The 18,251-nt window shown below is 41.0% G+C and overlaps 1 protein-coding gene across 1 annotated transcript in view; it reads right to left on the minus strand.

The window, feature by feature from the left end:
- Positions 1–2,849: 2,849 nt before the first annotated feature.
- Positions 2,850–18,251, minus strand: part of LOC139715598 (sodium leak channel NALCN-like) — a 64,616-nt gene continuing 49,214 nt past the window's right edge. The window contains exons 28-39 of the mRNA XM_071627159.1: positions 17,450–17,641; positions 15,106–15,174; positions 14,345–14,493; positions 13,300–13,393; positions 12,343–12,475; positions 11,520–11,635; positions 10,105–10,262; positions 6,517–6,671; positions 5,857–5,874; positions 5,129–5,307; positions 4,405–4,570; positions 2,850–3,061 (exon numbers count right to left, since the gene is read on the minus strand). Of these exons, the coding sequence (XP_071483260.1) occupies positions 2,907–3,061; positions 4,405–4,570; positions 5,129–5,307; positions 5,857–5,874; positions 6,517–6,671; positions 10,105–10,262; positions 11,520–11,635; positions 12,343–12,475; positions 13,300–13,393; positions 14,345–14,493; positions 15,106–15,174; positions 17,450–17,641 (1,584 nt within the window). The 3' untranslated portion in view covers positions 2,850–2,906. The remainder of the gene's footprint in view (positions 3,062–4,404; positions 4,571–5,128; positions 5,308–5,856; positions 5,875–6,516; positions 6,672–10,104; positions 10,263–11,519; positions 11,636–12,342; positions 12,476–13,299; positions 13,394–14,344; positions 14,494–15,105; positions 15,175–17,449; positions 17,642–18,251) is intronic.

An 18,251-nucleotide genomic window follows, 5' to 3' on the forward strand; every position in this document is an offset into this window, starting at 1 on the left:
AGCATCCTTAGATCTCCCAATTATCAAAGTGTCATCAAGATAAACCATAACTACATGTCCTTCTGTTCTAAGCTGGGCAAACACTGGCTTCAGCATTTTTGTAAACAGTCTGGGAGCCGAGCTGAGACCATTAGGTAAGGCCTTGTATTGGTACAGTTTACTTTGCCAATAGAAACGCAAATACTTTCTCGATGATGGATGGACGGGAACTGAATAGTATGCATCTTGTAAATCAATAGATGCAATGTAGCAATTTGGGCTGAGCAGTGACAAGGCTGTATGTATGTTGTCCATTTTGAAATGCTGATAAAGGATGCCTGTATTAAGATCAGAAAGATCAAGGATAACTCGTAAGGAACCATTCTTTTTGGGTCTCGTGAAAATATTGGAGATGAATTCTCCATTCTCATGTTCGCAAAGTTCAATCACATTTTTAGCTAAGAGGCGAGAAATCTCTTCCTCTATTTGACTGTTAAGCTCTGAACTGCGAGATAAATTATACAACTCTTTCCCTCTTACAGTAGGGAATTCATTAGGATCAAATTCGAGTTTGTATCCTTTGACAGCATTCAAAATGTATGGATCTGAAGTCAGGCTTCTCCATTTGTCATAGAAATTTTTTCAGTCGTCCACCCACCATTGAACAAGCAAGATTTATGAGAGGGCATGTACTCACCTCTGCAGAGGATGAGGAGACTGTTGGTTTAACATGCTCAGTTACTTGCGGGCCCCCGCAAACCCCCGGTATTGAGGGCTCTGTCGGCCGCTGCCCTTGTTGGGTCTGGTCATCGGGGTGGCAGTGTGTGGCTTCCACGAACGCTGGCCTAAAAAAGGCCGCTGTACCGACCCAGCCTGTATGGTTGGCGTGGTCCACCCCGCTGATCTCATTCTACGGTAATTAGCTTCCGTCTGTCGGCGGTAAGGGTGATAATGAGACTGTGACTGCGAATATGGACGCTGACGGGAGTTACCTGTTGAGAAAGGTTTTGAGCCTTTCACAACACCGGCTGCTGCTCTTTGTTCTTCCTGGATGTCTTTGACTTTCTTTCCTAAGTCATCACCAAACAGCTGTTTGGTCACAGGGTTCTGAGGCTTGCACAAGTGTGCAAATTTTGCATTCAAGCCAGGTTTAATGAGGTCCTTCCTCAAGGCGTTCAGCTCAAAATTAGAGCTACACAGGAGTCCGAGAGCGTCCTGCTGTTTTTCTGACAGCTCCGAAGCAGAAAGGGTCTGCGCAAAAGCAGTGATGCCTTTTACACGAGCGCTCTGAATACGCTGTAGCTTCAGGTCCCTAGCCCGGGTAGTAGGGTTGAGATTCTCCCAAATTGTCAAGTTGACTTTGGGCACGTCAAGTAGTGGACAGTTTTCTGGGCTAGTGTACTTCTTACCAGTCTCCTCTAGGGCAGCCTGTTCAAGAGTGTGGCTAACAAGGTAAGATACCGACCCAGCAATATCCTCATCTAAGGGTTTCCCCACGCTGAGAGGCACTGCGAATTTTGCTGCGATAGCTGGGATGGCTACATTCTTGCCAGAGGCAGGAGTAGCATTACTATCTTCAGTGCTTGTTTCAGCACTGAAATCAGAAGTCTGTGAGTCAGACGCTGGTGTAAGTTTACAGCCAAAAGGCCCATCATCTTGATCGCAGTCATACTCATAGTCAGATAAAAGGAGATTATCATCCTCATCTCCGAGACTTCTCGTGTCATGACTACTACGAGTCTGTGGATGAGAAAGTGGCAAATGATCCACCAATTTTCCCAGCATCTCTTCCAGTTTATTCAGACGATGTTCAACATTTGAGCCACCAACACTAGTGCTTGGTCCCGACTTCGAGGTCGTGGTCTGTGGAGGCTCTGCACGAATGCAGGCCTGACTGTCCTTCTTTGAAATAGGATCTGCACGAATGCAGTCCTGGACAGCCCGAGAATCTTTGGCTAATATCTCAGAGTCAATCATGATCGAGGGCTTCTTAATCAAAAGGTCTGAGACCTCAGAGGTAGCAGCCGACTTGGCGAACTTCCGTGCAATCACGGGAGGAGGAGAAGTAATCTTCGCCGGTGCTTTGCCTTTGGCTTTCCCCGTGCCTTTACCACCGCGGCTAGCCGAGCTCGCCGCTGCCGTCTTACCCTTTCCCCCCGGATCGCTGCCGGGGGAGGGACCCGCTCGCGGTCCGCTGGCGATGCTGGTGGAACCCGCATCGCGAACCAGCTTCTCGTGCGGGAAATTCGGCTTCGTGGAAGAACCCGAATTCGCTTCCATCACTCTCCAAAAATACTACCAAACGATCGGGGAGGTAAAATAACCTATTAAACCCCGAAAACTAGAACGCGAAAGATCGCAAAGTGAAAGAAAATCGGCGAAATTTAGAGCTCAAAATGGCGACTTGACCGCTAAGAAACACACGCTACGAATGAATTGACTGCGCATGCGTACGAGTGGGATCTCTCATATTAACGAACAACGGAGATTACGAAAAATAATATGATCCATATAAATACTGATTTCAATCTAAACTCAGGCCACTGGACGCCACCAATACCTCAGTAGTTTCTACGAGGGCCAGGTACCTCACTGATTTTCTTAAAAAGGATATGAGTAGACTATGTCAACATGCATGCCTTGACAATGAAAATGGTCACTCTGATATCAACGTATTGGCATATACACAAAAGACTGGGATTGTGCTCGTGGCAATCCACATCACTGCATCGGGTCTTAAATAATAATCTTGAGTAGGTCAAGACGATTGCCCCTCCAGGCAGCTCCATGACAGACACCTGCAGAATTTTAGTGAGCCACACAGGGGAATGGAGTATGAAACCCTCTTGAGTCCATCTTCAATGCTCCAGTAAGCCTATGAGGGAAGGCCGAGTGGGTGGGGGAGATGTCAGCTGGGCCTGCCCGGATCAGTCCTCATCAGAGCCGCTGTCATAGTGCAGCTGTTCCTTCCACCAGTCCTGCACCTCCTTGGTCGCCGTGGGGGCACCAGAGTTGCGGGGATAAACCGGCGCACTGCTGGTGCTGCTGACGGGCGTCGCGCTGGCTGAGCTGGACGTGGAACCTACAGAGGGTCAAGGGTAAAGGGTCAAGGGGGGGGTCCAAAAGAAGAGGTAGCATTTGATTGTACATGTACACTGCTTGGGGAATTCCAAATTCATTAGGATATTCACTATTTTCTTAAAGGACAAGTTCACCTTCATAGACATGTGGGTTTAGAGAATGCAGCAATATTAGTAGAACACATCAGTGATAGTTTGAGGAAAATTGGACAATCCGTTCAAAAGTTATGAATTTTTAAAGTTTCTGCTCAGCGATGGCTGGATGAAAAGACTACTATAACTTGTGATGTCACATGTGTACAACGATATAAAGAAAGAATAGAGAAAATTCAACATATTTCCATTTTTCTCGCACAACAAAAGAACACTCGACTTCTCTCTTTCAGAAGGCAGGGGGATAATATTACCCTTAACATACATACATCAGTAACAAGTCGAAGAAATGTGCACTTTATTCAAAAAGTACAGTTTTGTGAAATTCTCTTTTTATTTTCCTTATATTGTTGTATGCATGTGACATCATACACTGTAGTAGTCTTCTCATCCAGCAGTGACTGCACAGATACTTAAAAAATTCATAACTTTTGAACGGATTGTCCGATTTTCCTCAAACTTTCACTGATGTGTTTTAATAATATTGCTGCATTCTCTCAATCCTTATGTATATGAAGGGGGACTTGTCCTTAAGATTCAATAGCTCTAATACAGTACACTCCCTTAACATGGTTAAAAACAAAATTCTCTAAACAACAAACTACATTAAGAATTCAGGTCCCCAAATTTCCATCTATATATCTTTTTATAATTCACAGTTTGGCTATAACAAAATTTTGATATAACGAAAGAGAACCGTGGATCCTGAGGACTTGGTTTTGATGGGAGTCACCTGTACATACCTATTACCACAATTTCTGTAGCTATCAAGTGCTAATATACTCTGCAAAAGGGACTCAAATTTCTCTATAGCCAGAGTTGTGACTAAACATGAAGTACATTTCATAGGGTGTGATAACTGCTTGCTCAACATGAAGACAGAAAAAATCTCATTTAGTCTTCAGGGATAAATTATGTGGTACGGCTGCTAGATCAGGGGCGGATCCAGGAATTCTATAAAGGGGGGGGGGGGGCGCAACTAATATTTCTGGTTCCACTTCCAGGTTTCATTTCATTTTTTTCTTTTTATTTCTATTGTTTTTAACGAAAAATAAAGGGGGGGGGGCGTGCGCCGGTTGTGCCCCCCTCTGGATCCGCCACTGTAGATGGTTAGTAAAACTCATGCTGATCAGTCCTGTACATTAAAAACAGCGTTGAAGCATCACATGTCTTTCAAATATCTTACACTCACCCCCTTGATATCTCCTGTTGGAGCGTCTTGGTCTGAGGCTAGCGCTGTCCTCTCCGTCAGGTTTGGAGTTGCCCTCGGACAGGGTAGGCACCAGGAGCTTGTGGCCAGGGGAGCTTGGGGCACCGTGCTCTTGCTTGGTCTGGATAGCGTCGAGGGCAAACATTGACTGCATGATTACATTAGACCACTTCATGGATGTATTCTAAATTTATGCATAACTCTGATAACAGACATGAGGTTCTTGACCATCAGAAAAGCTTTCTGATGTTTGCCCAATACAGCAACAATGGAGTTATGCAATAGGAAGCCATGTATACAAATTAATTGAGCAGCTCAAACAGGTTGTACTGAATAGATCATTAATTGCCCCCTCCCAGAAATAAACAACATAAAAATCAATTACCAGTAAACCAGTTGGTCGGTTTTATCTTGTAGGTACCAAACCATGTGTTAGCAGTGCAATGACCCCACCCCCTTAAAAAGAAAACAACAACAATTTAATATACAGTACTGCAAGAGATAAGATTATACTTAGAGATGTTTCTGCCATGTTTGCATGAAGGTGCATGCACTGGAGAAATAACTATACGTTTCAGTATGTGGCAAGGTTGTTGAAAGGGTCTCAGTTAAGATGACACCACAAGGCGTCCCTGGTTAATTTCGTTCTAAAAACACCCCAGGAGAAAGATGCTACTGTCACTAGGGAAAGCGGGTGGGGCAGTACCTGCTCTTTGTTGGTCTCTGGGTTGGGTCGGACGTTGTCTATGGTGGGCGTCTCCTCCTTGACCTTATTGTTGTCCTCTTTGGGCGGGGTGGGTGTGGTGATGAAGGCGGGCGGGACCACTAGTCTCTCGGGTTTCTCCCCGCCGTAGAATGGGTTGCTGTATGACTGGTGGACCTTCTCTTTCTGTTATATAGGATAAAAAAGCAGTGTTAGCTGCTACATCCTACTGTACTTCTGCTTCATATCATTGATCTCAAATTGAAAATTTCAATGACATATTCAAATTTGTGAATACAGTCAACCTTACTTAAGTTGACCTTGCATAAGTCAAATAATCATCTAAGTCAAAGGACTTTTCAGGTCCTCTTCTCTTTATATTCTTTTGATTTTAATCCCTCATAAGTCTAATTTTCTCTAAGTCGAAGCTATGTCTTCGGTTCAAACTTAGGCAAGGTTGACTGTACGTCTTCAACAAGGTCTACCCAGTAAAAACCCTTCAGAACATAGACCATTTCTGACAATCTAAAAGTCTGTCGGATGCTTTCCGAACAAAGATACAGCAAGTGAATCTACTAGCTTCTTACTAGGTCTGTTTGGAGAAATATCTGTATAAGGTGGTTCCATGAGTTAACCCGTCTATACCATCCCCGCTCCCTCCCCCTTTCTCACCCTCATTCACCCCCCCCCCCCTCCTCTCTACTATCTTCTCTCTCTTCACTTTACAATACTCTCTTCCCAATATCTCCCTTTTTGTCCCATCCTCCCAATCTCTGCTCTGTCCATCCCTCACCCTCTCTCTCTTTCTTCCCCCTCCCCTTACCATCCTCCTTCTCTCTCTCTCTCACCCCTGTCCTCCTCCTCTCTCTCTTTGGGTGTGTTCGAGTACTCTCCTAAATTGTAGTACATTGTACCACATCCATGCCAGAGGAGCGCTCAGACACTCCTGAAGTGTACAGTACCGTACTATACCGAGCCAAAAGTGGACCACTACCCGATGTGCTCCAAAAACGTACCATAACTGTACCAGAAGTTTTCACGAGAAGAATGCGCCCAATATACAATGTATACATACATCGTAATGAAAAGAGTTCATTCTCTTTTTTTTTTTGGACACCTGTAAGCAGTGTAAGCATGCCAGGTGCATGACCCTGTTGCTACAAAACGTATGACCCCCCTCTAAAAGTAACTCGTACAGTGCGCCTTCTCCAAAGGGTGCTCAAACGCTCCAAATCTGGCAAGGTATCTATTTATTTATTTATTAAAACATATTTATTCATGATCGCTTGATCAGCATGAGCTGTTTTTCATTAAGGCCCTAAGATAAATCATATGGTACGCATTGGATTTGTTTGCTTTGGTTTGTTTTTGAGCACTACACAGCCGGAGACTCACCGCTCTCATCCTGATGAGACACTTGTCCAGCCAGTTCCTGATGGTTTCCTTGGCAACCTCCTCCTCTATGTTGTATTCCAGCTCCTCCCTTGCCAGCAGTTCATCCAACTGGAGCGACTTACGGATGTCCACAGAGCGGTAGGACAGCATGCTGGAATGCAAACAAAGAATTCCCCTCATTCTCTGCCCCATTTATGCACCTAATATCCATTCATATCTGAACCAAGTGATAATTTTATTCTTAAGGCCCCGTCACACTATAGCGTATAAATCAGCGAACGCCTAGCGGATGGGCAAAATTTGGCAAAGTCCAGATACGCTCGAATCCACTCGAATTCGCAAGCAAAATGTGGTTTTCGAACGTTCGCCTAACGAATGATGAGCATATGCTAACCGTGTTACGAGCGGATAAAGTAACGAATGAAAGCAAATGCGTACAGTCCATCCAACGGATGCTGAGCGGACAAAGCGAATGAGCAGCGAATGCCCAACATATGCAAAGCGATACTGTGACTATCACGTGACGGATCTCGGCTGACGTATACTTCACCAAATAATTTTGAGGAGTGACAGTGTCAAGTAATGTTGTGACTGTGAAAATCGCCCCAAAAAGAAGGAAGCAGAAGTCACCACCAAGTACTCCTGATGTCACAACCCTCGACAGTCCTCAAGATTCCCCTAAATGTGCACTTCCTTCTGATGATCACGTTGACGATGATGTTGGTAGTCCAACATTCTCCATTTCGTCTGGTGCCTCCAACTTTCACAATTCCCAATTTCCATGCAGAGATTCCCGTCTACTACAGGTTGACTTTTATAGCAGCGGTTTAGAATAATGTTCTCCATAAAAGCACTGCAAGTGCGGTCATTTTCTACAATTTATCACTTAATGCCAGAATATTATGATGAAATGTCATGTGGGAGCTGTGGCATAGTGGATACGACTCCCAACTCCCGAACCGAGGACCCGGATTCGAATTCCACCCAGTACATTCTTGGACAAGATTTTTTACCCACGATGTCATTCTCGACCCTACAGGTGTATAAATGGGTACCTGGTAATGCTAGGGTAATAATGGCAGAGCCCTCTGGTAAAGCAGTGGCAACGCTGAAGAGGCTACCCTGTGTAAATAAGATTTTTTTCTTATCATTATTATTATCATCATTATTATGATTATGTGTGCTATGAATATCTATTGTTATTTTTTCTATAGGTTTTCCCATCCATTTTCGCACTTTTGTTATTCAATTTCGTCCCAAGAAGCACATGGAACACAAATCTTAACTTCAATTTCGTCAATTGTCATTGTAATTCGTTTTTCGTCAAACATTTTCGAAGACATAGCATTCAAAATCATCAGTTGTAATTCAAATTCATCCCTCCCCTCTGACGAATCGCAGAATGTGAAGATCAAATTCGTTTTTGTTCACACAATTTCATGAATTTTTCATTCAAATTAGCCAGATGTTGTCGATTCTTTATTTTGAGGGTGAACCAACTTTAAGCAGACACATTTTTACTTTCTCTCGTAAATTGTATCACTACACATTATTCCCTAACCATTTGCTAAGACAATACACATATCATAATGCATGAAGCAAACTTGAAATTTTGTACCCTGGAAAGCAGCAAACATAATTATGCCATCCATTCTTTGACATTAAACAAGCTACAATTTTACACTTAAAATTTTGTCTTTAATCATGTTTGCCTAGAAATCGTTTGTCAGTGTTTTCGTATGCGAGACGGTACGTTTGTTTGTTGTATCAGTGTGTACTCGGATTGCTTATGTGTGTGTGTCTGTGTGTGGGGGGGGGGGACCCTCGTGTGTATGTTAACTCCTGAATGTAAAATGTGAACGGTTACAGAAAAAAAAATACGTAAATGACTGGGAAATCACACCGGGTAGAGATATGAGACGAATATGAATGGAAATTTAACGAAAATTATTGACAAAAAGCGAAATCAATCCTGCTGTTTTGTGTGCTGCGAGTGAGACTGACGAATTTTAACTGTAAATGACGAAAATGTATGCCAAATGACTAAATTGAATGGACTTTACTTGAAAATGAACGATGAAAGACGAATTTGAAAGTAAGATTGGCCTATTCCCGACATCCCGCGACGAAATTGATGTAACAATTTGTGAAATTGAATGAAAAAGGTTTGAAAATGAATGGGAAAACCTATACTACGTTTAATTAAAGTGTGTTGCTATGCTGATTTGCTGGTCGAATGTGAACGAACGGTGGACGAATAAGAAACGAATGCAGAGCGACCAAAACTTTCGATTAGCGGATGCTAAGCAAATACAAAGCGGATTGTCATTCCGTTCGTCATCCGCTCAAGATTTTGGACATGTCCAAAATCAAAATTTGGCTCCGGCAGATCTCTGCGAATCTCTGCGAACAGCTAGCGGATACAGCGAAGGTCAAGCAGGTCACGAACGACGAGGAACGGATGTGAGCGTATCTCCAAATTTTCAGATCCGCTAGGCATTCGTTGGCTCGATCCGCTCTAATGTGACGGGGGCTTTACAGAAAATAAAACATCTCATGCTGAATGAGATGATAATGCAATATATTTCATCACTTATTACTTTGTGCATTTTGAATTGTTACTTAGTTATTTTGTTGCAGGGCCCTCAATAACAGCACTGTACAAAGCACTGATGGGACTACCCATGGACTTGGTAAAGAATACTAAATAAATGATGAATAAATGAAGATCATTAATATTTCTGACACATGACCTAATCAACCACGCATCTCACTCATTGAAGCCTACCATGACTCCATTCGCTTTACATGCAAGCATTTTTTTTCCATATACCAAGAAGCCTCTTTACTTATTACAAATTACATTAGCACTAAACTACTAGAAATGAAAGCAACACATGAAGTCAGCCTAAAGGCATTGGTGGATACTTTTCCAGTGTCACACACTGCACCCTGTGATCTTTCAACGAGGTCCTGTCTTCACAATTATCTAACAGAGTATAGTATCTTGAAAATTGGGACTTGTCAGACAATTTTGGGAGTGGAAGGGGTAAGTGACCAAGGGCCTGTTCCATAAAGATTGACCATAAGTTGCAATCAATCACAAATTGCGTTTCATAAACAACTTTGAGATTGATCGCAAGTAACGCTCAATCTACTGAAAGTTACGCTAGATTTTTCTTGAAATCAAGTGTGTCTTTATCAAACAGGATTTACGCTTAATTCAATGAGTTACGCTCAACAAATCAAGCGTAAGATCAATCACAACTCTTCATGAAACAGGCCCCAGGAACTACAGTCATGATGGAATGAAAAATATGCATTATTAAGAATCCCATTTAATGAGAAAAGTTATCAATTTCTATCTTGGAGATGATATACTGCGCGTTTGTGTTACCAGAAAGACTAAATTAAATTACAGCTCACTAAATAGTGAGCTGTTAATTTTGCGACCATCAGTCAACTCGCAAAATATGCACAAATATTACAGAACACTGTGAAATGTACCGCATATACAGTAGGCCCATATCATAAGAAAAAGCACAGATGAAAAGATAAAGCACTGTAGTCAGTCTGCGACTCACCTTAGTACATCGTGGAAGGTGACGTCCTGACCATTGCGCATCTTCTCGATCTCACAGCACATGTGTTTGTATAGAAGGTGGTCCTTTTCCATATCCACCTCCAGACGTCCCCGCAGCAGACGCAGCACGAACTTGACGCGGCTCACCGGAATCACCCCCTTTCATGGGTCAACGACATAAATGTGCAGGATGAAGAACCTTCTCTTCCTTCTTCTTTTTTTCAGTTTATTTGAAGTTATTTTTGCATGTCCTAAGATGGAGTTTTTGTCCCTTTTTGACCAAAGTTTCCGAATAACAATTAATTTACAATACATAATCTTAACAATTAACAATGAACTAACATAATCTTAACAATTAACAATTAACTAACGTAACAATTAACCTATATAATCTTAAGTAATATACAAGATAGATTAAAAAACAATAACAAAGAACAGCCTTTACATCACAGTACTCCAGTTGAACCAGGTTAGTAATTAAACTCTTTTAATGGGGATTGGTAGCAGCAATTAATGAATTTTCAACAATTTTTTATCTTTTTATCTGTTTGACGCTCAAACAAACTACATTGTAGTGACTCACAGCATGAGGCTGTCACTTCATCAAATTTGCACAATTTGTTAGTGAATGACATCACTGCATGAGAATCATGGGAGATTCTAATAAAAAACAACTTTCTCTTTTAATACTGCTATGAAACTTTCACTTTAGACTGCTGATGTCAACCTAACACATAGTACAGATTACCTTTGACACAAAAATTTTTGAATCACAGTGAAGATGAAATTTGAAGATGCAACTAAAATCAAAACATTAAAGGACAAGTCCATCTTCATATACGTACATGTACATGTGGATTGAGTGAATGCATCAATATTAGTAGAACACATTAGTAAAAGTTTGGGGAAAATCGGACAATCCGTTCAAAAATTATGAATTTTTTAATTATCTGTGCAGTCATTGCTGGATGAGAAGACTACTACAGTGTATGATGTCACATGCATACAAGGATATAAGGAAAATATAAAAAGAATTTCACAAAATGTAATTTTTGAAAAAAAAAATTGCGCATTTCCTCAACATGCCACTGATGTATGTTAAGGGTAATATTATTCCTCCTGCCTTCTGAAAGAGGCAAGTCAAACATTCTTTTATTATGCGAGAAAAGTGAAAATATGTTGAATTTTCTTTATGTTTTCTTTATATCGTTGTACACATGTGACAAGCTGTAGTAGTCTTCTCATCCAGTAGGACTGAGCAGAAACTTTAAAAATTCTTAACTTTTGAATGTGTTGTCCTATTTTCCTCGAACTTTCACTGATGTATTCTACTAATGTTGCTGCTTTCACTCAATCCACATTTCTCTTTGGGGTTTGGTTTCCTTGAATATGACAGGAAATGCCTGGTAAGTGCACCTTTCTATGGATGTCCACCATATTCCAGGTGATCTGGAAGTTCTTGATGTCAGCGTAGCTGAGTAAGGCGTCCTCTTCATTGGAGTAGAAGAGAGAGAAGTTCTCCATGATGATACCTGGGGGAGGAAAACAGGCCACTCTTGGAATTCAGTCACAATCTTGTAAAGTTGAGTCAGACAAGCATTGCTGACTATGAAAACATGTAAAAACATTCAAGTAATGCATCTACTCTATCAGGACAATTCCCCCCCCCCCCCCCCCGAATACTGGTTAGTGATACGGTTAGAGTGAAGATTAGGGTTAGGTTTAGGGTTTGGGTTAGGATTAGGTTCAGGAAGAGGATTAGGGTTAGGCTCATGGGAAGGGTCTGGGGTAATTGTTCATGGGGTAATTGCCCTAGAACCCCATTTATGCACATTATCAATCATGAAATAGCACACAAACATAACTCACTCTTCATGATAAATGTAAGGCCATCCAGAAGTTTTATATTCTACTCTGGTGGGCATACAATATTATTCAAGACCCCAAACAAGCCACTAACTCCCATAAACAACAGTACAGTGCTACACCCTTCTGGTTTCTGAATTGACAATACTTAGGTATTTTGTCACTTTGAATGTCCTTATTTTGCAAAAATTTGCGTGTAGCGAGCAGAATGAGAAGTATAAAGTATTTCTGGTCAGTAATATATCAACCACTTTAAGCCATGGCACTGTCTGTCACTGTCTTTTACGACAAAGAACATACAACAAGGTACTGGAAGCTCAATAGGTGTGAGTGACAAGCATATCACAAGTTGGGGTGTAAAAAGAAAACTCACCGACGAGGAGATTCAACACAATGTATGCAATGAGGACATAGAATGAGCAGAAGTAGATGATGGAAGCTGTGGTGTTCCCGCAGTCTGTCTGCCAGTAATTGGGTCCTCTCTTACTGCAGTGAGGTTCACTGATCTATGGTAGGCACAGGAGCAACGCACAAAGATTACACATTTCTTCAATTCTGCTACAAATATCTGCCATCAACTTTTGACAAGTAACAAATGCCTATGTATCGATGCAAACTTTCATTTTAGTAGTATATCATATGTGAGCTTTACAATTACACACAAATATGATATATCTGCCAATAACTTAAAAGGAATTCTGAAGTTGCCTTCGTGTACCAAATGTAAACTTCTAGTACTTCAAATTCAGACATGATTATAAACACACAAATATGATATATCTGCCAATAACTTCAAATGAATGAAAAATTCCAAAGTTGCCTACCAATGCAAACTTCAAGTACTAAAATTCAAACGTGATTACATATATGACTACATTCAAGCACAAAATGGGATTTTAGCTGGCCAGTGAATACAAATACATGTACGATGTTAGCAGCGAGACCACTCCGCAGCTCCACTGTTACCACTGCAGTTACATAAAATTTACTGATGACTGGCGGTTTAACAATGAAGAGAGACTCAAACTCAGAATGAAGATGTCGAACAGGTTGATATTATTGGATGAATTCTTGGAGATACACTGTAAAATATGATGTATTCAAAGTAGGAAATTTTCATGATTTGGAGCTGATGGCCTCTTTGGCAGCATGAAACTTTTGCGAATTGCCACTTGCATAACAGGCATTTTCAGTAGACACCCGTCCGAGTATACTTGGGACTCGTCCTCAACGGGTTAAAGACAGACTCCTTCAACACCTTAAAGTGAATGTTCAAACATGAAAAGCATTGGATATCTGGAGATGGTGGGTTTCAGAGTTTCCTACTCACCATACAATCGTGCATGATTTTATTCCAGTCTTCTCCAGTGACAATCCTAAACAGCGTTGCCATGGCCTTGGGTGCCGTCTCGAAATTGGCGTGCCTGGAAGATGCATAAAAGTTTTAATTCTACTGTGAGTCAGGTCATCTTCAATCAGAAGAGGAGCTTACCGTGAGAGGCAGCTACACATGTATCATGAACTCTTCTCTGTCATTTAACAATTGATTATATCATCCGTTTTCATCGCCTTCTTCACACAAAGAAAGATTTTACATTGCCCAGGTTCATTTTCAAAACTATCAGCAATCAATTATGTGTCTGACATCACCATCGAGCGACAACTGTAGATGACTGCCTCCTGGTTTTATTTTGTTTTATTTCTCTCTCTCTCTCTTTTCAAAATCATCAAATGATCATGATTTCTGTTAGTATTAATATCTGCTGTTAAATGTAACTATGTCAAATTTCATGTAGCACTGTTTGTCCCTGAAGCATATCAAAGTATTGAATGTTAATTTTTTTTATGCAGAATCAAAATAAACAAATCAAAGTAAAAATTACAAAAATCCAAATATCCAAATACAATATCAGGGTATGAAACTATAACTTATTACCCACATCTTATGGAAAACCCCATCCGATTTGCTTCAGTGGCCAAAGAAAAATGATGAGTTTTGTAGAGCATGTCAGGAATCCCTTCCCTCCACGTTCTGTCTATTGTGTTCACAGATTGATATGAAGTTCCAAGAGCATCCAAGTGCTAAACTTGGAAGAATCAGATCCATGACGTGCTTTACAACGATCCACATTTTCTCTGTGACCACTTAACCAAATTAAATGGGGTTTTCTGCAAAATATAGGTGAGATGTTATATTCTTAGACCCTGAAATAGCATTCAGACAGTTTGATGAAATTGAAAGTTATCAATATGGAAATCTGATGGATCTTTTTTTTTTTAGATATACTGTATATAACACAAGTCTCAAAGAAGCATAGTGAGGATTCATCCGAGGGCAGCAGAATAAAAAAAAGGAGCAATGTGAACGCACTCACCTGCCCAGGTGCTCACCAAATTTCACCTTGCCGAAGAGGACGACGCCGCAGAAAGCATAGAAGGTGATGAGGAGGAACAGGCCGACGATGATGAAGAACGATTTCACCATGGAAACCACGATGGTCATCATCAGCATCTTCAAGGTGGGCTGTGGAGCAGGGACGGGACACAAATACAGACAAGAGTGTCGATAGCTGAACAATTCCAACGCAGCCAGTGATTGGTTCTCCATCATTTGAATGCATGCTGGTTTAGAGACCATTTTAGGCTTATACTGCAGCAGAACAAGACATGGCTTACTCAAAGAGAATATGACTAGAAAAATATACAAGACTTCCTTTCAACATGTCTTGTGTAACAGGTCCAGTGGATGGCTACTCGACACTCGAGGTATAGTATTGTAAAAAGAATACAAGATCGGATCCACAGTGCTGTATCAGGATCTCTAAAAATTGCTACATGCATCCTTCTGCATCTGAGCTAAACATAATATACTGCATAAGCTGTTATTTTCGCGTACAGATATTTTCGCGAATGAAAAGGTCACGGACATTTTCGCGAGATGTTGTTTTCGCGATGTGACACCGAGGCTATCGTAAGTGCACTATTAGCTTAGTGTACCGGTACGGAGACATTTTTATGTGTTGTTAAATTCGCGGTCCAGCCATGATTCGCAAAATTTGCGAAAATTAAACCCTCGCGAAAATAACAGCGTATACAGTATATGAGGTCTTCTCTTAGTCTGCAATTTCAGACTCACATGTTTCCCTGTGATGGTGAAAAACCGGAAGAGGACGGTGGCAGCCCCAAAGGCGAAGCTCAAGTCGTTCTGTGAAAAGGGCAAACAATCAACAGGTTTGTATATACACATTTCTCCTATACAAGTCTATGTAAGAGAGGTCCCTTTACATGAAAGATGTTGACTGATTTATTGCAAACGATAATCTTCGGAGCATGAGGCATTCAGCATTAAGAATGTACAGTGAATTTTTGTAACAGTAGTTCCAGTTTTAATGCTTGTCATTCTATGATACATAATGCAACAGAGCCTTTCTCTGATGACAGCTATCCATGTGATATGTATATGTGACCCGCTACAACAAAAGGATCCGAAAGTCGGGAAGACAATTTTCTGAAAATGACATGACATTATTCCCTTGCTCTTCTACTTTAATTTCATATATGGTACAACTCATAAAAGTACTCCGTTGCAGAGATATCAATGATTTTATTAGCGCATGTCAAGTGGTTGAGGAAATCAGTTTCGAGAAAAACAGCTTGAAAGTTTTCTTTCCAACGCAAACATGATCAAGGGGAGGCGAGACAATTTTCACCGCTTGACAATAGAAGGTATGCTCCTAGCGACCTCTGCGATGTTCACTCAAGCTTAGCGCCAGCAGTCTACGTACAACCAATCAGTAATCAGGATGCCACACACTGACCAATTAGATCACTCCCTCATTGCTAGGGGCGGAGTCTAGTTGCGGCAGTAAATACAAATCTTCAGACACGTTTCTGTTACGATGAAAGTCAGAAAATCATGACACAGAAAAACTCTAATATCTTGCCTTTCGTTTGATCACTTACCTTCGAGATTTTGGCAGATGATAGACAAAACATTAGACTACAAAATTATGCCAAAAACAGAAATCCCATTGTTTTGACCAATTTTGATAACGTGACTTCAATGTCAATTTTCTCGGCTCAGCTGTCAGCGACTTTAGGATCCTTTTGTTGTAGCGGGTCACTTATTGTTCAGGTTGACCGTGACATCTAGAAAGCATAGACTTGTCCCATACAGACATTTAATTGCAGTAAAGCACTTACTGTATTTCTGACTCAGCAGTGACTGTATTCAAGGAGTATCATGCCAAAAGGAGTTATGTGCACTAACTACACATCTAACCTGGATCACACTCTAGCTTTTCACAAACAGACTCTGATTTTGAACAGTGACACGGCTGGTCTAGGCACTGCTCTTTTTTCTTTTAATCAATTTTTTGTTTAAAGCTCGAATCAAGACAAACACTTGCACACTTCCAGTAATGCGGAGTTTCTTTGCAGCAAGCACGGACAGGGTACATACAGTTGTATACACTGCAGTATTGCCATCTGATTTTTCCCGTTTTTATCATGACAAAATTAACACTGTCACTTCACAATAGAAATATATATTCAGAGCTGTAACAACTGTTGGGAAAATCTACAAAACTATAGTAGTTTTGAGATACAGAGATAGAGCTCCATGTTTTTCTTGTACAATCAAGAATAGCTCTTGCTGTGCATGGGCACAGCGTTGTCGACACATTGTTAAGTAAATAGCACAGTACTGTGGACTCCTGTTATAACGAAGTCCTCGGGACCAACAGTTTGCTTTCGTTGTATCAAAATTTCGTTATGACCGAAATAATAAACAATAAAAATACATAGAGTGGGTGATGTTGCAGCCTGAATTTTTACTTCGTTATAGCCGTGTTCCTTATAACGGGAGTGCACTGCAGCTGTTTGAGTTTTTACAGATATACAGTACACTCCCGTTACAACGAACACGGTTATAACGAAATTTCGTTATAACGAAGTAAATCTTCTGGTCCCAAAATTATCACCATCAAAGTCTATGGTACAAAGTTCGCTTATAACGAACACGGTTATAGCGAAATTTCCGTTATAACAAAGTCTTTTCCGAGCGCCACAGACAAAGAAAAACAAAAGAAATGTGTTCCGTTATAACGAAATGTGAATTGCTTTCGAAAATACGTAGCGGAACAAGCATTTATAGCGTCTCTGCATGTGTGAACGCTTCACACGACTGTGTGTCCGCTCCTTGTGTCACGCACAGTTTCTGAGGGGACCTTGCGTTTATTATTGTAACACAGTTATTCCATCACATTTCACATAGCTTTCCAGTGTATGATGAGTATTCAGCAAACATGATATGATATGTAAACGTGGTTTCCTTGTTTTCGTTATATATTGTATTTGTTCGGTTATAACGAAATTTCGTTATAACGAAAGAAAACTGCCGGTCCCGAGCATTTCGTTATAACGGGAGTGCACTGTATGTGATAGGGAGGTTTGAGATGCATGCTTTGTCGATGCCGTACCGCTTTGGTGAAGTGGAGGATGAGCCAGACCACGCCCATGACGGTGACCATGAGGTCGTAGCGGTTTCGCCGGCTGTGCCAGTAGCCGATGGGGCTGAGGGAGATGCACTTGAGGATGACCTCGAGGACGAAGAGGAGGGTGAGCACCACAGAGATGTAGGCCAGCACGAAGGCGTTGTAGTTCTCCTCCCACTAAAAGTTGATGAGGTATATCAATGTCGACAAGTTAACCCTTAATGTGCCCAAGTAACTAGCTCAAACATGCCATGCCTTTTGAAGGCTTTATGACATTCAAATGCATGTTGATTTGTGTTGATTTGTGATACCCTCAACATCACTTTTGCGGTGAAACAAATATCTAGAAACAACCTATATATTTTTAAATAATATTTCTTGTATTTTTCTTCAGATTACTTGGATACGCCCACAAAAAAACCTTCCAAAACAAGATTCTGGTTGTGACCTCATCTGTCAATCAATGCTAAAGTAATGATATATTTAACAAATGACATTGGAATGCATCTTCCCCTCAACTCAGCATAACTTGCATGTTTCTGTGATATTGATGTGACTTACAAAAGACATGACGAGGGAACATGCAAGTTATGCTGAGTTGAGGGGAAGATGCATTCCAATATCTTTTGTTAATCATACTAATACTTTAGCAATGGTTGACAGATGAGGTCATAACCAGAATCTTGGTTTGGAAGGTGTTTTTTTTTGTGGGCGTATCCAAGTAATCTGAAGAAAAATAGAAGAAAAATTAGTTAAAAATATATGGGTTATTTCTAGATATTTGTTT

Source organism: Diadema antillarum, unplaced genomic scaffold, assembly GCF_040938485.1.
Source record: "Diadema antillarum isolate AM-2024a unplaced genomic scaffold, OU_Dant_1.0 scf00000052, whole genome shotgun sequence".
Taxonomy (NCBI): Eukaryota; Metazoa; Echinodermata; class Echinoidea; order Diadematoida; family Diadematidae; genus Diadema; species Diadema antillarum.